This window comes from Carassius carassius, chromosome 20 (genome assembly GCF_963082965.1).
Source record: "Carassius carassius chromosome 20, fCarCar2.1, whole genome shotgun sequence".
In the NCBI taxonomy this organism is placed as follows: Eukaryota; Metazoa; Chordata; class Actinopteri; order Cypriniformes; family Cyprinidae; genus Carassius; species Carassius carassius.
The window spans coordinates 14,123,649-14,148,421 of record NC_081774.1 but is presented as its reverse complement, the minus strand read 5'-3'; the positions used below and the strand labels follow the sequence as shown (position 1 = coordinate 14,148,421).

The 24,773-nt window shown below is 42.0% G+C and overlaps 1 protein-coding gene across 2 annotated transcripts in view; it reads left to right on the top strand.

Moving 5' to 3' along the window:
* LOC132096418 (V-type proton ATPase subunit H-like) overlaps window positions 1-24,773 on the top strand; it is a 53,895-nt gene that overhangs the window by 18,087 nt on the left and 11,035 nt on the right. Inside the window, exons 6-11 of one of the 2 annotated variants that reach the window (XM_059501754.1) lie at window positions 1,571-1,675; window positions 7,145-7,198; window positions 8,238-8,335; window positions 15,677-15,869; window positions 23,519-23,697; window positions 23,782-23,907. In XM_059501754.1, the coding sequence (XP_059357737.1) occupies window positions 1,571-1,675; window positions 7,145-7,198; window positions 8,238-8,335; window positions 15,677-15,869; window positions 23,519-23,697; window positions 23,782-23,907 (755 nt within the window). The remainder of the gene's footprint in view (window positions 1-1,570; window positions 1,676-7,144; window positions 7,199-8,237; window positions 8,336-15,676; window positions 15,870-23,518; window positions 23,698-23,781; window positions 23,908-24,773) is intronic. The other variant, XM_059501755.1, reaches the window with a different exon arrangement.

The window sequence follows — 24,773 nt, the reverse complement described above, 5'->3', positions numbered from 1 at the left end:
AAAGAAAATACCCTGTTTATTTTCTTTATTTTACAAAAGTACGTTGTTTTGTTGTTATTATGACTATACTTAAATAAAAGTATACCCTTTTTTGTGAGACCAACCGCACCAGTGTGGACTTCAACCCCAGAGGGTTAAATAGGAAACAGTTGGTTTAAATTGTAATAAATTAATATTACATATTTTCATACTAAACTGACCAAAGCCATAGTAGGCAGAAATTGGTTTATTACAATTATGAGCTAAAAAATAATCACAATATTCCCTAAATTATTTGTTATAGCAGTGAAATTAATTGAATGTTTTTAAGAGGCTCATTTGACCTCCTATTTTCATTTCTAAAAGAAAAGTAATTTCAGCTACATGCATAAAAGCTTAAATTTCGCAATTAAATTTCAGGAGTGTGCAGGTAGTGTTTACTGATGGTTCAGCTGCATTTACAAAATAAAGTCAGCATGAAATATGGACCGATATATCAAAACCCTTTTCTCCTGTATGAAAAATGTTTCCAAGTAATTACTGAACAAAGTTAGCTTGTTCTCCCTTCTCTCTATAATTATTTTGGAATGATGTCAGTTCCTAAACAGAAATATTGAAAGTTTCCAAAGTTGTCCACATTCTTCCACACAGTATTCTGCTTACTATAAAATAGCATTGTGTTTTGTTCTTAAAAGCAATAAATTATGGTTAATTTAATTTTTTTATTCAACCGAGCTAGATTATTAAGTTTACTTTCAGGGCTAGTTCTAAACCTTTTGTTTGAGTGCCCATAGTTAGTATGGGGTCTATCAATAATACATCAAAGAGATATCCATGCTTAGTTTTGAACATTCACTCAAAAGCAAAGTATTTTCCTTGGATACTCACATTTTAGGGATACATACTTCACACACAGCACAGCGTTAAGTCAGTCGTCACAGTTTAATTACCCTTCAGGCAGACGGCGGTCGCAGGGTGCTGAACTGCATGAGGATTGTATTGATTCGCCTTGCCATCCTCACCTCAGCTCTTAATGAAACACTCTGAAGTTTCTCTTTTGCATGGCAAGCAGCGTAAATGTCATGTCTTCTGGAAACATCAGAATAGCTCTCAATGCGTTCATTACCATAGTGCACACAGATGTTGGGAGTGATACAGCTCTCAGTAAATCACTTCATCTGACCAATAATTCAAGCATATTCTGCAGTGGTTGCATATTCATTAGTCTGAAATGTTAATTTAGGATGTTTACTTTTAGGTTGAATGTTTCAGATGGATGCAGTGCAACAGTTGCCATTACTTATCGCAATTAATGCTGTTAATTGTCCTTTGGCCTTTGGCCACTTTTATTCAGAGGAAAACAGAGAGAGGACAGGAAATTATTTGGAGAGAGACTGAGAGCAGGACTGGGAAATTCTATGAGGTCTATACAAACTTTATTCCAGCTTATTGAGCCCAAACAAGGTGCACTAGGCCACAGCCCCAACAAGACATTTTATAAATTCCCATTTTCAAGCATCTGTATGAAAGCCACGTATAACAGAAATGCATTTTCCAATCACTGATGCGACATTTCACTTCTTTGCCTCAGGCTGGACGGATCATAGCCAAGCTGGCTGCCTGGGGACGTGACCTGATGGAGGGCAGTGACCTGAACTACTACTTCAACTGGATTAAGACCCAGCTCAGCTCTCAGGTAGAAAACAAAGAGATTCGATCCTAAAATCAGCAGACCTTCTCTCTAACCGATTAAAATGACCAGACCTGAATGACAGATTTTTTTGCTTGTTGTTGAAACGCAAAAGGAGATGCTATTTAGAGGAATATTAGTGACTGAGTCTCACTTTCTGCTTCACTGCATCCATTTCATACAATGAAACTGAATAGAAACTGATGCTGATGCTGTTTTGCTTACTATCTAACTTTTTCTTTTTACGGAAGGAAAAAATTTATATACAGTGGTGGCCAAAACTATAAGAACACTAGTGTTTTCACCAACTAAAAAAATTATTTAAAGGGGTCATATGATGCAATTTAAAATGTTTCCTTTCTCTTTGGAGTGTTGCAAGCTCTTGGTGCATAAAAAAAGATCGGTACAGGTGCAAATCCAAAGAGATATTCTTTATCAAAGTTAAAATTCTCCCACGCCCCCCTAAAACGGCTCATTCAAACACACCCCACATGTCTACGTCATTATGTGGAAATATTTGTGTTATGCCACCCAAATGTTCACACAAACAAAGAGGCCATGACCACATAACCACTTTAAGCGTTGAAGCAGCCATATCAGGGAGATGCTGTGTGTATCTACAGTAGGTGAAAGCAAGAGCACTTTATTTAGGGGTGCACAATATATATCGGCTGATGATTAATGCGCAAGCCGGTTCTCTAATCAGCGGTAAATTCCATCAGGTGCGTGATTTCACATAGAGCAGCTGTTACTAAAAGGAGCCGTTATTAACTGACAAGCTGCGCAAATCCACGTTCATTATCAGCTTGGATTTGCACAGCTTGTGTTGAATGTTTGGAAATGTAAAAAGATATTTCCTACTGACACACTACAGCAAAAGACAGAAATAACTGATTTAAAACCATTTATTAGCTGGTGAAAATACAAGTTTTCTAATAATTTTGACCACCACCATGGGGGTCACTACGCCATTTAAGGGGGGCTATTTGTGATCAAATTTCATATGAAAACGGCAGCACACTTTGGTCGGCTCTTCCCCATCTATCAGCGTGTTCTTCAATCCGCAGAGCGAGAAACAGGGGACAAGGTGTGTGTTTATCGATAGATTGTTATAATATCTGCATCTGTGCAGTTCTGTTCTTTTTTATAAATACAGTTTACAAAATATCACGGGAGCATTTGGTTTCCCATCTACTGTAAAAGAAAGTAAAGTGACATTCAGCCAAGTATGGTGACCCATACTCAGAATTTGTGCTCTGCATTTAACCCATCCGAAATGCACACACACAGAGCAGTGAACACACACACACACACTGTGAGCACACACCCGGAGCAGTGGGCAGCCATTTATGCTGCGGCGCCCGGGGAGCAGTTGGGGGTTCGATGCCTTGCTCAAGGGCACCTAAGTCGTGGTATTGAAGGTGGAGAGAGAACTGTACATGCACTCCCCCCACCCACAATTCCTGCCGGCCCGGGACTCGAACTCACAACCTTTCGATTGGGAGTCCGACTCTCTAACCATTAGGCCACAACTTCCCACAAAGTCCCACTTCCCACTGTAGGCTAAGTTTACGCTGCGTTCAACTCTCATCACACCACAGCAGTTTCCTCGAGTAAAAGTTAAGCACATATGAACGCATCATCGCCATTTTCATTTGGAAATTTAACTTTCAGTGTAATACAGATTACAGTGCATGTGGCAAAGATATTTGCGTACTTGAGCTAAGGAAAGAGGGTTGTATTCGAAATGCAAACAGTAAAATTTTCTGTATGTACAGTAAACAGGTGTGTGTGTGTGTGTGTGTGTGTGTGTGAGAGAGAGATCATGAAGACCTTTTATTTGGCCTATTCAGTTATATGTTATACATGAGATTTAAAGAGAAAAATCAATAAAAACAAAAAAAAGCTCATGCTGCACTGAAACTCCATTTCTCAGCAGGCTTTTATTTCTTGAAAAGCTCTTCACCATGTCTAAAACACATCTGCTTCTTTGTGTCAGTCACAGAACATAACCTACTGTGTCTGGCTCAGTGTTGCCTCTGTGCCTTATGATGTAAATTTTCCTATACAATGAAACTTCAAAAGATGCCATCGCTTTCTTCTTGTTTTCAATCCTCCTCCTTTCACTGGAGTGTGAAAGGCAAGCTCAGACATAAAAGAATTTGTGATGTGCCAAAGCACTGGCCATGTGCTGTGTTCCTTAAAAAAAAAATTGCCTTTAGGTTTTTGGGGATTTAAATAGGTAGCCTTCATATCAAAGGAGGTTATTTGTGTCAGTTTTTTACTTTAGTTACTATCAAAAGCAGTTAAAGTAATGTTTGTTATATTGCTGAGTCCACTTTGAAAATTTAAGATTCAAAGTCTAATTTATATCTGAAACAAAGGTTTATTTATTTAATTATTTATTTGACAAATGTAGAGCAAAGAAACTAACATCAAATAATTTAACCAATTTTTGATTGAACACTATTTGTAGTTTTTTTTTTTTTATTGGTTGAATGTAAAATCTGGAAATATCAAAGGCTTGATGAAGTAGTGGATATTTCTATAATTTATATACTTTGTTTTACAATAACATATCACCCAATTATTAGATTTGTTTAGAGTACATATTCTTGAAAGCCATAGTAATGTCCAAATTGCAACCCAAGAATCATTTGTGTCGATTATTATTATTATTTTATTTTATTTTATTTTCATTTTTTTACTTCATTCATTTTAATTAATTCACAGATTTCTTTCTGGATGATTCATAACCGAACTGATTTGAGTGATTGTATTATATCATATATGAAACAAAATTGGAAAGGTCATTGAAATGTCATGGTAAATAGCTAACAAAACAGGAAGACAGCATCAGACTTTCTGAGCCCAGCTTGTGTGTCAAACACTTTGCAGCACCTGCACAGGAACGAGTGAATTTGTATGTACTGTGCCACTCCTCGTATCCTACACGTACACAGTAGGGGGTCAAGATCTGCAGAGGCAGCCGTGTCAGGCCACTACTGCAGCAGAGTGCTTTATATAAAGTGCACAACAAGAAGAATAAACCAAGAAGTGCCTAGAGCACGATTTGATCCTGGATCCTCCTGACTCAGAATGAGCTGTGAGCTGTGAGCTCTGCTGCAGCAGTCCAGTCACAGATACAGATTAAGAGATTCACTCAGGGCGTACTGGTGCTAAGTGCACTGGGTTGAGTCATTTACCACCAGAACATGGGAACCAGGGGTCGACCTTACCTGTGGTGGTACTGACTTTTTTGCTTTAAAAAGAAAAAAGTGATGTGCCAGTTCAGCATGGATTTCTAGAAGTTTTGTTTGTGTTACCTGCTTGAGAGAACTGGTGAAAAAGCATCTTGAATTACGTATTCGTTCTTTTGTTTCATGCCCCACAATATGTTTTTATAGATATGTACATATATTTATGTCAAGCCAAGCCTGTCAGTGTACCAGGCAGGAAGTTATAAAGTAGCAAAAGATAAAAGCTGTTTTCCATGTGTATCTGAGTCTTGTCCTCATCAGTCGCAGCAAAGGGCAGGATGTTTTGTCAGTTGCTAAGTTCCTGTATTTACAATAATGCATCCTACAGTGAAATCTAACTGGTCTAAAATTCTGCTCTTAACAGCTGTACATTAAACATCAAATATCTAATAATTGGCTGTTATTGTGTCACATAACAGTAGTGTGTTTAGAGAACCTACTGGACAGAAATATTGCTTTTAGTTTTGTCACACCTTAGAATACAGTATGAGTGTTTGTGTATGTTGTTGGATTTGAAAAAATAAAAAATTCTCTCACAGAAGTCACCTAAGAGAGGAATTAATTTTCAAAAATGAAATTCAGGCCCTGAATAAATGTCTAAAAATCTTGATTGGATCATCACTATAAATAATTCTACATAATAAAAAAGAAGGCTTTAAAAAGATTGGTAGCGGTGATCAGGTGATCGATGACCGACCTCAAAAATCCTGATCGAAGCACCCCTACATGGAACAGCTCCAAGCAGAACGTCACATGTCACACTCAGAATTGTGGTAATTACGTGTGATCAGTTTGCTTTAACAAAAAAAAGTGTATACAATGAATTTCTGGGGGGTTCACAAGAAATCAAAGCTATATTTGTAATTTAAAGGGTTACTCCGCCCCAAAATAAACATTTTGTCATTAATCACTTACCCCATGTTGTTCCAAACCTTTAAAAGCTTTGTACATCTTCGGAACACAATTTAAGATATGTTGGATGAAAACCAGGAAGCTTGTGTGACTGTGACTGTGACTGTGACAACAAAACTTTTAAAGGTTTGAATGACATGGGGGTAAGTGATTAATGGCAAAATCTTCATTTTGGAGTGGAGTATCCCTTTAATTACTGAAAACACCCCTCTTTTGTGTACTAACACATTCGTTTTCCAATTGCTTTCATTAGAGAATGGCTTTAGAGTACATTCTTGAGCTTAATGGAAAGACCCAGTGATACACTTCAGGAGAGCATATAACCTTGAGATAGAGTACTGCATTTGATGGGTTTATTTAATGTTGACATGAAAGGAGTGAATGAGCATAACTGGGTACACTTTGTATGTATTTAAAATACTCTATAAATAGTCTGTTATTCTCCAATACATTTGATAGATACGATTGTTTACATTTATTTTTTATTAGATGAAAAATAGTAAAATTATATTCTTCTTTTGAGCTTGTAAAATAAATTAATAATGAATGAATGGCATCTAATGAAATGCCTTCAAAATAAATGAAAGAACTCTTGATGTTTTACAAAAACTATTCAATTTATTATTTATAAAGTTACTATTTCATACTAGTTCTTTTATTATGGCTATCAGATATAAGCAGTGTTTTGGTCCTCTGCTAAATGAGAACACTACATATGTATGTATTCATTTTCACTTCCCCTACAAATCACCTTATAGTAATAGAATGTTGGATTTTGCATGCAATTGCATATTTTAGCCCTAGGGACCTCTGAATTAATGAACGTTGAAAATCATAAATAGAAAACCTCTCAAAGCATTTCATGTTTATTAGATCTCTCAGAGTGCACTCCATAAATTTGTTTCATTGTAGCAAAGTTGTGCTGGCTGTGAATAAATGTTTTCAATGAATCTGGAAAAAATGCCGTCTATTATTCTATGCTGGAAATGACTATAAATACCAGTTTAATTATGTTGGGGGTATTTTTTAAATACAGATGCAAAAGTGTCTTTACACACAAATTGTGATTTAGCTCTTGTACCAAGCTTAAACATTTCATTTTGCAGTGCAGCTGAGACTGAAATAAATTCAGGGCCACTCTCCCACAGAATTTTAGACGATTGCCTGTCATGAACAAGCCATCTCACTCACACAGGAGTCATGCCTCCTGTCATTGTCCAAGAATACCGCTGTAGTTCACTGCAACAAGAGGCCCTAAATCACAGATTTTTTTCTTTCTATCTTTTTTTTTTTTTTTTGGTAGAAACTACATGGTACAGGTGCTGAACCTGGAACAGGGACCATCTCCCCCAGTGAAGTGAGTATGTCACAGATGAAGGAGGCAGGTGTGCAACTGTGTGAACGAGCCCCCATCACCTTTCAGAGGACGAGATCTTCACCCCTCTCTTTTTCGGGATTCGGCACACGCTGTTTCTTGTCCAATGCTTCCCCCCCCCCCATTCATATCCACTGTGAATCTTTTCACTTTTTCCTACAGCTGCACTTCTCTAATGCAACACCTTTTTGCCTGTAAGCATTCTTATAAAGATTCTTTCCTCTCTTTCCAGTGGCTGTGGTCATAATCCAATATTTCTGCTGTTTTTTAAAGATACTAGACTTGATAGATTGAAAGGATCACCAGAAGGCTTTTGTCTTGCACTATAGCAATCTTCCTCTTTCATTTCTTTTTGCGCTTTTTAGAGTTCCTTTTGGAAAGAAAGGTTTTTTTTTTTTTTTTTTTATCATATGTCGCAAGTCAAAATCTGCTGGCGCATAGCAAGCAGCCACAAATTTTCATTCAATTTTCTCTCATGGCTCTTATGATGTCTCCCTCCACTTTGCTATTCTTCATGACCTGTCTCCCTGTCTCTTCTATTCTCTGGACCACTCTGCTTTTATGCATATAGTGCTGATCTACAGTATCATCTTGCCCAGTTAATGACTGAGTCTGTTCTCTTCTCTCAGCCGCATATCCTCTAACATCTCTCTATGATTCACTCACTCTGTCCTGGTTTCAAGTCTGCTGCTTTCTCTCTGCTGCATTGTGGGATTGTCTCTTTGATTCAGCATGTTACCCAAAAGGCGTTTTTTAAAAGTCAGAGCGTACTGCACGTGCATAAGTGAATGCAGAATTACAGAGAGTGTAAATGCTGCTTGAGCAGCCTAGTTTCATTGTGTTCCTTTGCTAGTTCCTGAAAAGGATGGGCTTATTTCATGCATCCATTTCCCTGCTTATCTGAACTGTTCCGTTCTTCGTGTTCTGATCGTGTTGTCCTTTTGTGTTTGTGTGCATGTTAATTTGTGTGTGTGTGTGTGTGTGTGTCGTGTACGTGTATTTTTCCTTCTGACCCTCACAGAGCTCCCAGTACGTTCAGTGCGTCGCTGGTTGCCTGCAGCTCATGCTGAAAGTGAATGAATACAGATTCGCCTGGGTGGAGGCCGACGGAGTGAACTGGTAATACTCACTTTCGCACTAATATGTAGGTCATGTTTTGGGTAATATTGCACATAGTAAACAATACCGAAGCTCTTTTTGTGTTATGGTTATCTAGAAAGTATTTGAGGATTTTATCATTGTTATTTCCAGACCTGGAATTAATCATATTTGTAACAAAATTGTATAAAATAATATTTAAGGCTGTATTTTTTTATTAAAAATACAGTAAAAACGTACTCGGTTACTAAACGTAACCTCGGTTCTCTCTAGAAGAGCGAACGAGTACTGCGTCTTAGCTAAGACGCTACGGGAAAAGTCTCTTTTCACGAAATACTGAAGCAAAAAATTATCCTTAATTTTGTATTTTTGTAAAGCGCATTTGCAGCAGTACACAGCCATAGGCGAGACGGCTCGTTCGCTCATTGGCTTGTTCTGCGGCAACTGCACAGCCTATCGAGCGCGGGCTGATGCAACATCAGACCAATAAGGGCGCTTCGCGCCCTTCTTGCCACTTCCCGCCGAAACGGGTGTGGCCCAACCTATAAAAGGAGCTCGAAAAGGCTGACTCACCTGATTAATTTCATCGCCGAAGCGAACCAGAGTGAATCGTGCGCACGGCAGAGAACGCAGTACTCGTTCGCTCTTCTAGAGAGAACCGAGGTTACGTTTAGTAACCGAGTACGTTCTCTTACGAGAGCTCTCTCGTACTGCGTCTTAGCTAAGACGCTACGGGAACCCAATGTAAAACGCCGTGCGCGCAGGGATCACGCACCAATAAACCTGAAGCAACGCCCAGGATTTACAGTGCACAGTCACCTGAGGGACTCACAGAGAGTCCAGGACAGAAAAGGGAAAAAGCCCTCCGTCCCATATCTAGCAGCATCCGTAGATGCGGCAATATGACGTCACACAGCCGAGGCAAGGCCTGACCAATGTGGCAATGCGGGTCTTACGCAATACTGCCCATATAACAGTCGGCAGCGCATAGCGCTCGTGAACTCAGAATTCCCCTCAGGGCCCTGATTCGCCTATACCGACAGCAGCCTTGCTTGCAAGGTGGGAACCTCCAGGTTATAGAACCTGATAAATGTAGACGGCGAGGCCCAACCTGCCGCCATACATATATCCTGCAAGGAGATCCCAGTAGACCACGCCCACGACGAGGCGATGCCTCTTGTGGAGTGTGCTCTGACGCCCAACGGGCACTGAAGGCCCCTGGAAGCGTAAGCTAACGCTATGGCGTCAACTATCCATCTGGATAGAGTCTGTCTCGAAACAGCCATTCCCTTGGAACGCCCACCGAACGAGACAAATAGCTGCTCCGTCTGCCGAAAGGCAGCAGAGCGAGACACATAAGCTCTTAAAACCCTGACAGGGCAAAGAAGACTCGAGTCTCCATCCTCCCCTGACACCGGCAGGGCAGACAGGGCAATAACCTGAGCCCGAAACGGTGTGTTGAGGGATTTCGGCACATAACCGTGCCTAGGTTTGAGTATGACTCTTTGAGTCATTGGGCCCAAACTCCAAGCACGACTGGCTCACCGAGAGCGCGTGCAAATCACCCACACGCTTCACAGAAGCGAGAGCCAACAAGAATACTGTCTTGAACGACAGATGCTGAAGGCTAATCGATTGGATAGGCTTGAAAGGGGGACCTTTCAAGGCCTCCAAAACCGCCGCGAGGTCCCACATAGGGACTGACGGAGGTCTGGGAGGATTCAGCCTCCTAGCTCCTCTGAGGAACCGGATGACTAAATCATTCCTTCCTATTGACTGACCGGACGCCGTTTCAGAAAACGCCGCGATGGCAGCCACATAAACTTTGAGCGTGGATGGGGCTCTGCCCTTATCCAACAGCTCCTGAAGGAAGGAGAGGACCTCCGTCACCTCACAACTAAGGGGTGAATAACCTCGAGCTGTGCACCAGCTGGAGAACACCGACCACTTCGAGGCATACAGACGTCGTGTCGACGGAGCTCTAGCCTGAGTGATGGTATTTAGCACTCCCACTGCGAGATCAGCGGGTAACCATTGAGTGCCCATACATAGAGGGACCACAACTCCGGTTGAGGGTGCCAAATCGAGCCCCTGGCCTGCGAGAGGAGGTCTCTCCTCAACGGTACCGGCCACGGGGCGACATCTGCTAACTGCATCAAATCTGGGAACCATGGTTGGTTCTTCCAAAGAGGTGCTACAAGCAGTATTGAACATCTCGTTTCTCTCACCCGTTCTATCACCTGCGGAAGGAGGGAGACGGGAGGGAATGCATAAAGCGGGCAGCACGGCCATCTCCGTGACAGCGCGCTTTCGTTCTTGGAAAAGAACGCGGGGCAGTGAGTGTTTTCGTGGGACACAAAGAGGTCCACCTCCGCCATGCCAAATCTCTCCCACAACAGCCGGACTGTTTGCGGGTGTAGAGACCATTCGCCCGTAGGAACATTGCCTCTGGACAGCCTGTCTGGACCCAGATTCTGCAGTCCAGGCACATGCACTGCTCTCAGCGAGCGCACGTTGCGCTGAGCCCAAATCAGGAGGCGTTCCGTCAGCCTGCACAGGTTTCGGGACCCGAGACCGACCTGGCGATTTATGTAGGACACCACGGACATGTTGTCCGAACGGACTATGACGTGGTGATCCTTGATATGGGGACAAAAGCGCGTCAGCGCGTTCTCCACTGCCAGCATTTCCAGGCAGTTGATATGATGGAGCTTTTCCCGTTCTGACCATAGGCCAAAGGACGGTCTGCCTTCGAGCAGCGCTCCCCATCCCGAAGTGGAGGCGTCCGTCGACACCATTTTCACACTCGGGGAAGTCCCCAGGCTTACACCTGATCGGTACCAGCCGTTCGCTGTCCAAGGTGCTAGAGCCGCAACACAGCTCTGATCGACCTTGAAATGCAGCCGGCCAGACGCCCACGCTCTGCGCGGCACCCGAGCCTTCAGCCAGAACTGCAGGGGGCGCATGCGGAGCAGGCCCAGCCGCAGAACCGGAGATGCTGAGGCCATGAAACCCAGCATCTTTTGACAGTGTTTGAGCGCCACAGTCGCGCCACAGCGGAAAGAACTCGCTGCACGCTGAATGCCCATCGCGCGCTGTGGTGACAGCCGCGCCGTCATAGAACACGAGTTCAGAACTATACCCAGAAACAGGATCGTCTGACTGGGGTTCAGCGAACTCTTCACCCAATTGACACTGAGGCCGAGCTTCTCGAGGTGATCGAGTAAAACGGCTCTGTGGTCCATGAGCTCCGCTCATGATCGGGCCAGAACCAGCCAGTCGTCCAAATAATTCAGCACTCGTGTGCCTCTGAGTCTAAGAGGAGCGAGCGCTGCATCCATGCACCTCGTAAACGTACGAGGAGCTACGGACAAGCCGAATGGCAGGACTGCAAACTGGTATGCCTGGCCCTCGAAGGCGAATCTCAATATCGCCTGTGGTTTGACGCTATCTGTATTTGAAAATACGCGTCCTTCAGATCTATTGACATGAACCAGTCCCCTCTGCGAATCTGCGCGAGGAGCTTCCTGGTCGTGAGCATTTTGAAACTGCGTTTCATCAATGCCTGTTCAGCTGTCTTAGATCCAGTATGGGCCGGAGACCCCCGTCTCTCTTGGGCACCAGAAAGTATCTGCTGTACAGCCCCCCCTCGCTTTGAGACACAGGCTCTACAGCCCCTTTGCTCAACAGTTTTGATATTTCGGCCCGAAGTATGTGTGCTACTTCTGTTTTGACCGTAGTTTCGACGCGCGCTGAAAAGCACGGTGGGCGTCGAGAAAACTGTAGCGAGTAGCCTCTCTTTATAATGCCTAGCACCCAATCCGAAACCCCTGGAAGCACTGACCATGCATCTGCATGAATGGCTAAGGGCTGGATGCGAAACGCGCTCTGTTGACTGGGCAACGGCGGCGCTCGAGTGTGCTGCGCATCTGAGGCGGGGAGCGCGCTGATCACAGCGGGCAGATCGCTCTTCCTCGACCCCGTTCCGGCGCTTAACCGACTGGAGGGAGGCTGAGCGGGTCCCGTGGGACTCGATATATCTGCGAGTAACCGTGGGCTGCATGTGTGCACTTTTACCACTTTCAACTCGCTGTCTGCCTGTGCAGAATGTACGTGCACGGGCCTCGTTTTTACAGAAGCCCCGCGCCGTATGTGACATAGTGTATGTGGGCACTGGGAAGTGGGCACGTTTACTATGCGGCGCGCTCGACCGATCTGTGTCGATCTTATGTGCGCTAGCCCTGTGTGCAGGGCTGTGCTTACATGTGGAGATGGGCACTGGGTAGTGGGCATCGTCACTGCATTTATAGCACCATCGGCCGTGGCCGGACGAGCATGCACGGGTTTCGTTTTTACAGAAACCACATGACGCGTGTGACATAGTAATTGTGGGCACTGAGGGGTGGGCACGTTTACTATGCAGTGTGCGCGACCGACTTGAGTCGACATTATGGGCGCAGGCCCTGTGTGCAGGGCTGTGCTTACATGTGGAGATGGGCACTGAGGAGTGGGCATCGTCACTACATTTATAGCACCATCGGCCGTGGCCGGACGAACGTGCACGGGTTTCGTTTTTACAGAAACCACATGACGCGTGTGACATAGTGATTGTGGGCACTGAGGAGTGGGCACGTCTACTATGTAGTGCGCGTGATCGACTTGAGTCGCTTTTATAGGCGCGAGCCCTGTGTGAAGGGCTGTGCTTATATGCGGAGATGGGCACTGAGCAGTGGGCATCGTCACTACATTTATAGCACCTTCGGCCGTGGCCGGGACACCAGGAATTACACCTTTTTCGGGAAATATCTGGGTAGCCGTGATAACGGTTTTCGTGTGCAGGCAAGCGGGCAACCGTACAGGCTTGCGCATTGCAAACAACGCTGAGACAGTCACAATTCCTGGAACTGAAACAGCGGTGCGCTTGGGTGAGAGCTCGGCCACAGCGGAACTCGTACACCTGCGCTTCGATGAAGCAGCCATCGTTAGTAGTGCCGACGCAGCGTCACACAGGAGGCTTTAGATGGCAACACCGCTTTTGCCGCCGTCCAGCAGAGGGCGGACAAAGGTGCGTCGCTATCGCCTGTTCCACCGGCGGAAGTGAGTGGTAGTTCCTGTTTTTAGCATCATCAGTGTGGAGAATGCTAGTGAGACAGACGAACGAGTTCGTGCTGAATATGGAACGTTCCAAGCCTTCGCCACCTCTTCGTGAAGCTCAGGAAGAAATGAGGCGGGCTTTGAGAAGTACGCTCATCCGAAAGGGAAATACCATCCAGCCGGGAACGAGAGGGGGGGGGGCGCTGGTGCAAACCACTCGCGGCCGAGACTCATCGCGGCCAACACGAGCCTTCGCCCCGCTCGCTCCTTCTCGATGTCAGCTCGTCTGCTGGGCTTCTGAGCAGAAGGCGCGAGATCCTCGGAGCTCGCCCAGCCCTCACTGCCCGAAGCTAGCAGAGAGCGCGTGTCCTCTTCCCCCGACGCGGCCCTGAGATCGACTTCCTCGGACGACGCGCCGGCAAACAGCGGGCGCTGCCCACCGGGAAGCGATGCAGGGGGGGCCGGTGAAGCAGGGCGAACCGGCGAGCTCGGTTGAGCTGAAGACAGTTCCAGAATCCGCTGGAAGCGATGCTTTTACGGCGCCTCAGCGCAGCGGAGAATGCAGGCTCAGAGAAAAAGGCCAGGCGAGTCCTCAGAGTCACCATGGCAACAGCTCGCAGTGGGGGCATCCGCCGTCAGCGAGCGAGCGCTGCATGATCTTCACCCAGGCAGGAGACACAGATGACGTACCGGTCTCCCTCGCTGAGTGGGGTTCTGACGAGCCGCAGGAAGGCATCTTAAAAAAGACGCGAGCTCTTTTACGAGTGTGTGTCGCAGGGCGAACACACACACACACACACACATAAAGAACAGCTTGTATATAACAGGATTGAAAGGATATAGGCGCCGGATAGCGCAGCAGGAACGGCAATGGAAGGCGGCGATGCCAGCAGCTTCAGAATGGCTCGTCCTGCTGATGTGCTTTCTCAGACGGCGCTTGCTTCCTCCGTGATCCAGCGATGCGTGAGCTTCGCTGAAGAGATGAAAAATCAGGTGAGTCAGCCTTTTCGAGCTCCTTTTATAGGTTGGGCCACACCCGTTTCGGCGGGAAGTGGCAAGAAGGGCGCGAAGCGCCCTTATTGGTCTGATGTTGCATCAGCCCGCGCTCGATAAGCTGTGCAGTTGCCGCAGAACAAGCCAATGAGCGAACGAGCCGTCTCGCCTATGGCTGTGTACTGCTGCAAATGCGCTTTACAAAAATACAAAATTAAGGATAATTTTTTGCTTCAGTATTTCGTGAAAAGAGACTTTTCCCGTAGCGTCTTAGCTAAGACGCAGTACGAGAGAGCTCTCGTAAGAGAACCGTAATATTGTAAAATATTTTGTAACTCTTTTCTATTGTAATACATTTTAAAAGGTAATTTATTCCTGTGCTGGCAAAGCTGAATTTCTTCAGTGTCACATGGTCCTTAAAAAAATCATAAAAATATAATATGCTGATATGGTCCTTAAGAAAAAAATATTTTTATTATCAATGTTAAAAGCATTCAAAAGAACAGCATTTATTTGAAAAGAAATCTTTTAAAATATTATAAATGTCTTCACTGCCACTTTTGATAAATTTAACGCATCCGTGCTAATAAACGTATTGATATCTTAAAAAAAAAATCTTATTGAGATATATATGTACATTATATATTATAAATCAAGTGTAAATTATATGTAAAGTATAAATAATTTCTTTATGATGTTTTTTGAGTTAGTTTTTATTTATCATTTAATTATTTAATTAAATATTCATTAAAATATTTTGTTGGCTTGGACTGTTTTTAAAATCTGTAACCAGTAGTCTGGAAGAGTCATAGACTAGGCATGAAAATTGATTGGTCAAACCCTGTGACACATTTATTTTTCTATTTTTTAAGGTTGCAGCACGCAGTTAACAGTGTGCTCTACTCACGCCCCTTTTATGCTGCCCATCCCCTGCCGTATTGAAGAACAAATCTTGTAGAACAAGAAAGCATCTCTCATTGTCCTAGCAGGTTTTAGCCCTGTGATCATGAAAGTTCTTTTGTTTTCTAGAGTACAGACAGCGTAAAAGACAGGATAATGAGGCTTCTCTGAAGATAATTTTCTTTTTCTTGCCTCTCAAGTAAAATTTCTTTCATGTAATGGTCTCATTATACATCACAAAAATGTGGGCTTTCATTTTCCCCCTCATCAAACCATCAGGGCTAAGTTTATGAAGAGCATCCTCTCAGCACACCATTAGGGGCGAGATGCCCTACTGTTTACTAACTTCGACTGTTCTGTCTGTCCATCTTTTAGCATCACAGCAGTGTTGAGCAATAAGTGTGGCTTCCAGCTGCAGTATCAGATGATCTTCTGCGTGTGGCTTCTGGCATTCAGTCCGCAACTCTGCGAACAGCTGCGGCGCTATAACGTGGTACCGGCACTCTCCGACATCCTCCAAGAGTCTGTCAAAGAGAAGGTCACTCGCATAATCCTGGCTGCTTTCAGGGTACGTGTCATGAAATGCTTCTTCAAGCCGCAATCATTAGCCATCCAGTCTCCTTTCTTGACTTTGTGAATGCAGTAGTGTCAAATTTTCTTTTTAAAATCAGCCTCATGCCTTTTCTCTTCCCAAAAAACAAAGCATTAAGCAATTGTAGGACCCTGTTAAGTAGGGCTTTTATTTCAGCCCCCCTAAAAATCTGTGATTGACTCAGCTGCAGTAAACTAATAGGTAATTTCATACTGAAGCCACCCCTGAATCCTCTCAGATACACACTCCTACTCCATCACTCAGCCGCCTGCTTTCTATTACAGTGTAATCACAGAATAATTTGCAATCAAATATGCCACTGTTACTAGTTCCAAAAATCTGAGAACACCAGCTAAAATGCTTCTATTATGCATTTTTTAAATGAATACACTATTATTCCTTTGTAATACATTCTTAAAGGAATAGTTCACCTAATGGATCCTCTGCAAGTGAATGGGTGCTGTCAGATCGAGAATTTAAATGGCTAATAAAAATACCACAAAAGTCCACAAGTAATGTACTGTAAGTGACCCACAAGCTACATATTTGTAAGAAATACATCAAGACATTTTTAAACCTTTTTTTCCAACTAAAATATGATTCCTCTATCCATAATATCGCTTCACTGTAAAAGTCATCTCTGCTAAATCAAGAGAAAAATATGCAGATATCAAGATTTGTTTCAGTTTTTTTAACAAACATAGCTTTTCACTTCACAAGACATTAATTAAAGGACTAGAGTGGATTACATGTGGATTTCTGATGTCATCTAAAATTTCTCCTAATCTATTCTGTTGAAGAAACAAACTCATCTGCATCTTGGATGTCCTGAGGGTGATTATATTTTGGGGTGAACTATTCCTTTAATATATTGGTTTGTTTTCTTAGCATTTTGCTGTTTTCATTTCTTAGCATTTCATTTTGTTTTCCCCACATTTGCTTATTTAATTAGTGACCTAGAAAGGCCTTTTTTAAAATTACACTTTCAATTATTATTATTTTTTCTAAATGTATCCAAATTCTTTATTTATGTACAGGTCGAAATTAGATTTTGAATTCCCTATTTTTCAGTGTGCTCTCAGACTTGTCAACCCCACTGAACATCTACGAATGAACAATGAAGTTTGAATTGGTTTATTTAAAAAAAAAAACTGGTCATTAGAGTATAATTTGAACCATTATGACCTCGCACACTTAAAAAGAGAAACATTATCAGAGCCACAACATATGAAGACACTTGAAAGACACTTAACCCCAATCATCTACAGTACAAGGCACCATTGCTGCAATTAGAGTCTTTTAAGGAAATGGATTGCAAAGCATCTGTTAAATGAAGAGAAGTAAAGGCACCATATAAACATATCTCTAAAAATACTTAATGAGTGGTCATTAAGTCTGATGCCAGACTGTTTAACTGACTGTTGTTGTTGTTTTTTGGTGTACAAATAATGAATGAAAAAGTGTGTGTGCTGAATCCATTACAGATGGATGGGTGTTTCTGTTTTCTCACTTTTTTTTAGATCAGGGCATTGCTCAGCAGAAGGTGTCCTCTTCAAAGTCCATTAGCGGATCACTCACTCTTTTATTCCTAAAGGATTTAATTTGCCCAGAATGTACTAAGAACCCCATTATTACCTTATTAAGGTTGCAGATTGACAAAAGCGCTCGTTTTAATCTCTTCCACACTCTAGCGTCATCGCCTATTCAGTGCTTGGTTTTTAGAGACTATAAATGGAAAAAAATAAAATAAAAAAAAACTCGTCACCCCCACATTGCCCTTCCTGCTTGTGTTGATCATTTGAATTAGGATATAGTGCTAGACCAAATGTAGTCCCAAGGCATTTTATCTTCTGTCGGGCTTATTACTTTTCCACTGCTGGCACATATTTGTTTAATACATAGCCGAGGCACAAAAACAGGCTGCTTGTTACTCTTATTCTGCATTTCATTTTCCTGCATGTCGTTCATAGTGCTGGCTACATTTAATGTTCAAATTAGCCCTGAAAGCTGGGCACTGTTGTTGGTATTGGAGTTGTGTAATGAATTCATTGTCCATGTCGCTGACAGTATTGAATTAGAGTGCAGCGCTTCATTCATCTCACCTGCTGAAGAGCTTATTAAGTTGTCCTGACCAGGTATTCTCTCTCTGTATCTGTCCATGATTACATGGCTTCCATTTTGCAGCTATCAATGGATCTGCCTCTGCACTTTTGCCATTATTTATGTTCCACATTTGTACACTCTTCCCCACTGTTATATATAGTATTACCTAAAGCAGTACTTTAAACACTCAGGATTGAAGATATTGGTCAGTAGTTTAGCCTTGTTGTGATTCTTTATTAATTTTCTGATTATTGTAGCTGATCATAGGTCTCTTTTTATTCTTATACAGCAAATATTCTATATTCTTATTATGTAATCAGCTGCACAGCTCTGTCTTTCTGTTCGTGGTATAGAGATGTACAGGAATGATGTCACTTGATCTGCGTTAGTTCTTCTATCTATCTATCTATCTATCTATCTGTCTGTCTGTCTGTCTGTCTGTCTGTCTGTCTGTCTGTCTGTCTGTCTGTCCGTCCGTCCGTCCGTCCGTCCGTCCGTCCGTCCGTCCGATGCGTTATATGAATGCATTAATGAGAGCGATTGCGTGTGAATTATTTCTACATGGCAGCGTCTCTCTAGTAGTAGTGGCGCTGTGGTATTTAGTGATTAACAAATATGCTTGAACTTTTCAGTTTCTAAGCTATTTCATTGAGAAATCCCAGAACAGCGCTGACAGAACATTTCTGCGCTGAATGATTCTGTGCGTGAGCGATCTGCACATGACGTATGAGCTACTGTCTGTAGTCTATGTGTGTGCATTACAGTGCAGCAGTGCATTAGATTAGAACAGCAGTTAACCCACCTGTACAATAAGCGGTTTAGAATGTGCGTTCTCCCGTTCAATTTCGAGCATCCAGTAATATAGTCACACAACTTGTGGACCTTTCGGAGTATACATTTATTTTTCATTTTAACTGTTTGGAAACGGAGCGTAAATGTGGAAGTCCTTCAAACATTTATTATCCTATTGTGCCCTCTATAGGGCCGGCGACAAGTCGACGTCAAGCTTAAAGCGCCATGGCAGAGCACTGAAGTCGATTAGTCGGTGCAACCCCTACTGTCCATCTACCTATCTATCTATCTATCTATCTATCTATCTATCTATCTATCTATCTATCTATCTATCTATCTATCTATCTATCTCTATCTATCTATCTATCTATCTATCTGTCCGTCCGTCCGTCCGTCCGACTGTCTCTCTCTCTTTCTCAGTCTCTCTCTTTCTGTCTGTCTGTCTGTCTGTCTGTCTGTCTGTCTGTCTGTCTGTCTGTCTGTCTATCTATCTATCTATCTATCTATCTATCTGTTTGTCTGTCTGTCCGTCTGTCCTCCCATCCATCTCTCTCTTTGTCTATCTATCTATCTATCTATCTATCTATCTATCTATCTATCTATCTATCTATCTATCTATCTATCTATCTATCTATCTATCTATCTATCTATCTATCTATCTATCTATCTATCTATACATCTGTTTGTCTGTCCCTCTATCTCTGTCTGTCTATCTATCTAACTTTCTATCTATATACATATCTATCTATCTCTCTATCCATCCATCCGTCTGTCTCTCTTTGTCTCTCTGTCCATCTGTTTTTCTAACTTTCGGTCTGTCCGTACGTCTTTTTCTTTGTCTATCTATCTATCTATCTATCTATCTATCTATCTATCTATCTATCTATCTATCTATCTGTCTGTCTGTCTGTCTGTCTGTCTGTCTGTCTGTCTGTCTGTCTGTCTGTCTGTCTGTCTGTCTGTCTGTCTATCCATCCATCTGTCTGTCCGGCTGTCTCTCTATCTTTGTCTGTCTTTCCATCCATCTGTCTATCTATTGGTCTGTCTGGCCATCTCTCTGTCTCTTTGTCTGTCTGTCTGTCCATCCGTCCGTCTATCTATCGGTCTGTCTGTCTGTCCGTCTCTATCTATCTGTCCGTCCATCCATCCATCCATCTTTGTCTGTCTGTCCGTCCGTCCATCTATCTATCAGTCTGTCCATCCGTCTCTATATCTATCTACCTGTCTGTCTGTCCTTCTCTCTTTGTCTGTCTGTCCATCCGTCCGTCCATCCATCTATATATCGCTCTGTCCTTCCGTCTCTATCTATCTATATCTATCTGTCTGTCCGTCTCTATCTATGTATCTGTCTGTGCATCCATCTCTCTCTCTCTCTCTCTCTGTCTGTCCGTCCATCTATCTATCAGTTTACATGCGTGAGCAGAGAGAGTTACTCCTGTATACATGGAATGTGTAATCAGTCGCCAATATCCCGATGTAAACGGCGACCCACGGTTAGCATCTGGACGTACGGACAACAAGACGCAATATGCGTCATTTCCGATTCTTCTTCCTGTATCCAAAGACAACAACAACAACAGCAGCAGCAGGCGGATAATGAATAGTTTGGGGCAGATAGCGATAGTCTTTGTTTGCGCTTTGGCGCTGGTACTGATCCACCAGCAGCACTTGACACTACTGTGCCTCTATACTGCACGCAGGGTTTTTTTATGCGCCGTCTCTACTCAAAAGACCAAGATTCCTTGCGAATAGAACATGCGCAGAACACACATTTTGATGGTGATATGCCGAAATGCGTTTACAAGACCAAATATTCGGGTTAGAAAAGGGGTACCCCAGGTATAATATCCCGGTTTTTAAAAACCGGGATATGAGCATATCCGGGTTTTTGCCGGTGTTTACATGGCCGTGCGCGACCGGGTTATTGCTAATATTCCGGTTTTGAACGGGTTATTGGCTGCATGTAAACGTAGTCTGTCTGTCCTTCTCTCTTTGTCTATCTGTCCATCTATCAGTCTGTCCATCCATCTCTATATCTATCTTTCTGTCTGTCCTTCTCTCTTTGTCTGTCCATCCGTCCGTCCATCTATCTATCTATCTATCTATCTATCTATCTATCTATCTATCTATCTATCTATCTATCTATCTATCTATCTATCTATCTATCTATCTATCTATCGGTCTGTCTATCTATCTATCTATCTATCTATCGGTCTGTCTATCTATATATCGGTCTGTCTATCTATCTATCGGTCTGTCTGTCTGTCTCTATCTATGTATCGGTCTGTCTGTCTGTCTCTATCTATGTATCTGTCTGTCTGTCCATCCGTCTCTCTCTCTCTCTCTCTCTCTCTCTCTGTCTGTCTGTCTGTCCGTCCATCTATCTATCGGTCCGTTAGTCTGTCTCTATCTGTCTGTCTGTCCATCCATCCATCCTAGTGTCTCTCTGACTGTCTTCTCTATGTATCAATCTATTTCTCTGTCCATCTATTTTTCTGTCTTTGTCATTCTATCTGACATTCTATCCAGCATTCTATTTTGCTGTCTGTCGTTCTATCATTCTACAGTATCTAACAATCTAACACTCTATCATTTTCCAATTCTCAATGTGAGTGTCTTTTTTAACAAGTTAATTTACTCTCATGCCAACTAACCTCACTTACTGCTCATTCATCAATGTCTTATTTCCATAGAATTGGAAAGCAGTGTATAAGCATTCATAGATGCAGAATGTCACAGAGGAAGGTGTAGGACAGCACTGTGCTAACAATTCATCATCTTGTTTACCGCAGCTGTACATTGGGCTAATCAGATTTCTGACCTGTTCACCATGATTTATTATGTGTTGCTAAACAAGCATTAAAAGGAGAGAAATTGTTACAAATGTATGAAGGAGACTTCCTCTTTTGTGTCAAAGAAAAGTCCCATGGTATTGGGTGCATCTGGAATTGGATCTGATTAAGGATGTGACTTGCTGAACATTGTTATGAGAAAGAGAATGAGAATAGCTATGAAGCTTTTGTTTGAAATGGAGAAATGTGTCCGGCCTGCATAAAAAATGTATGTTAGCTTGCAGCAGGACTACCAATACCAAGACCTGTCAGACTGCCTTATAGAAGTCCGCAATGAAACAAAACGTTAGGCTGCTGCAAATTAAAATGCCAGCACTGTTCATCGCCTCTTTAGAATGCATTACTATTGTAATTCAACACTGCAGCTATCACTCTATTAGGAGTCTGTCACTGCCTCTTAATATAAACTCTTCCTTTGCAAGCTTACTTACTCATCTTTTACATCTTTGCTGTCCTTCATATATTCAACAGCATGACATCCTTCCTGCTGGACAGCTGAGCGTTCACTCACTCTAATTGTTCAATTTCGCCAGGGGCTTTATTGTATAATAATGTCACAATTCTGGTGATTAAAAGCTGCTTGAAGGCAATCAGATGCCTAATTATTACTTGGTTTCTACCTCACTAGCTTCAAATTGAAATTGTCTCATTAAATGTGATTCAGGCCCATTCAAAATGAAATCTGGTTCTTCTGTTTCATCAGTAATCAATACTTCACCTGTTTGAGAGTTCCTTGTCTTAGGCTGCTTGAGTGGAATGAAATGTATATGTACCACCTTGAGTCTATCATAAAACCTACAGCTAGACTTAACTAAACCACCAGACATTAAAGGAAAATATGATTCATTTATTAATCTCCTTTTCTTTTCTTTTTTAATACTTCTGAGATTTTAATAATTCATTATCATGTCCATTACCTAATGATAATTGTTAGAGTAGCAGCATGAGTTGATTTGATATTTCACCCAATTTGATCTAAGCAATTTAACTTGATGACTACCGGTAGCATCTAGAAGAACAACGTAAGAGGAATTTTTCAAGTAAAGCCAGAAGGGGCATGTTTTCAAGGCATGTAGGACAGTTTTCAAAGAACAACACCTAATTTAGTACAGCTAAGACCAAAGGGTTTAAAAATGAAGTCAAAGCTTATTTTAGCATTTTCTGTCAAATGAGCCACGTCCATTTAGAATGTAATGAATTCTGAGAAATAAAAGCACTCTTATTCAGATATGGCATGTTAATTTTCTCATCAAGTGCTCAGTGAAGGCATTCATTTTATGGTTGTTGAAAGGGCCAAATGGGTGTCAAATGGGTGCAGGTAAAACATCTTTCCTCACACTACGCACAAAGCTTTCCATAAGAGTAGAAATTTGAAAAGAAATGGTGAATGCATATTTAAAATTTAGAGCACTGACTTTCTCTTTACAAGAGTCTCAACAATTCAAATAGTATTTTTTTCCCAATGATGTGAAGTATCTTTCTTGCTAGGAAACAGTCTTGAATTTACTGAATTTCTTTAAGATTCAAGTTAGCTATTCAACCACTGTTGATCTAAAATTAAAAAGTTCTTCAAAGATATATTGGAAAATATATCATCTTTATTACTAAACTCCATGGTGACATGGTATCCACCTTCAAATAAAATCTGATAAAAGAAAATTGTGGTTATAATTTAAATATTGTGACATATCCATTTCTGAATTACTGCACTCATCAAAGTTTATTTGAAATGAAGGAATGTTTAAATATTATTGATTCCATTATAGACATCCGATTAAATTTGCTTGGATTATTTTCAGTAATCTTAGTAGTTGTTATCCACCTGAATTTTTCTCCAGTAACACCATTAACATGTTGGATGTTTGTTCATTGCTGAAGAACCTGCTGGAGAAGTCCGCTGAGAGAGAGACCCGTCAGGAGTACGCTCTTGCCATGATCCAGTGCAAAGTGCTCAAACAGCTGGAGAACCTGGACCAGCAGAAATATGATGATGAGGACATCACTGATGACATTAAGTTCCTCCTGGAAAGACTGGGAGAGAGCGTTCAGGACCTCAGGTAAAGTCCACATACTCTCTCAAGATGTTTTCAACAGGTTGCTTTTTCCTCATGTTTATACTGCTTTCCTTCTTCCTCTTGCAGTTCTTTTGATGAGTACAGCTCTGAGCTGAAGTCTGGCCGTCTGGAGTGGAGTCCAGTGCACAAATCAGAAAAGTTCTGGAGGGAAAACGCAGTTCGTCTGAATGAGAAGAACTACGAGCTGCTGAAGTAAGAAGCATCTGGTGTTAGGAGTAGGGGTGTTGTATAACTTGCTGTAGTGTCAACCACTGGCATTTAAAATTCAACATTATTCTCAAATGCACTATAACTAGTAATAAAGAGGGAAAGATCACTTGCCATTTGGCATCTACAGCATTCTGTCACGCTTAATCATAGAATGTCATAGAAAATCAGATTTATTGTCTGAATTTTGTTATAAAATCAACAGAATTTGAGATTGAAGCTGAAATTTGATTAAAAAAATGCTCCACAAATGCATACTTGTGACTTCCACTCCAGCTGATAGAGTCACATATAATTTACTGGTTGTGTGAAAATTGTGGCCAATCATTTGCTGATAGTTTTTTTTTTTTTTACAGGTCTTGTTAAAATAAAGAAGCATGTTGACTTGAAGCAAAAACTTGTATAAGATATTAAGCCTTGTTTTCAAAAATGTTGTGAATTTATGGTTGACAGAAAAATCTGTTTGCCAATTAAGAGAAGAAAATTGAATTCAAGATACTGTGGCTGCAACAAAAAAAAAATATATGAGTGCTTGTGTTTTCTCTATTTCCCTCTCTGTTCCCCCCATTATTTCTAACGCTCTCTCTACTCTCCGCTTCAAAAACATAAATAAAAAAGAAGAAAAAAAAAGATGATTAAGAATATTGTAATGTGAAAGTGGCTGCTTTGAAACATACATGCTGTGTGAATTGATATCGTTCACACGTGTGAACAGTCATAATGAGTGTTTTCAGTTCTCCCTGCTTTTAGTATAAAAAGATGTTAGCAGGGGTCAAGTGTTCAGAGAGGGACTGAAATTCTTTTTGCAGTATTGAGTAAATGGTTCAATTACTGTTTTGAACCTACTGTAC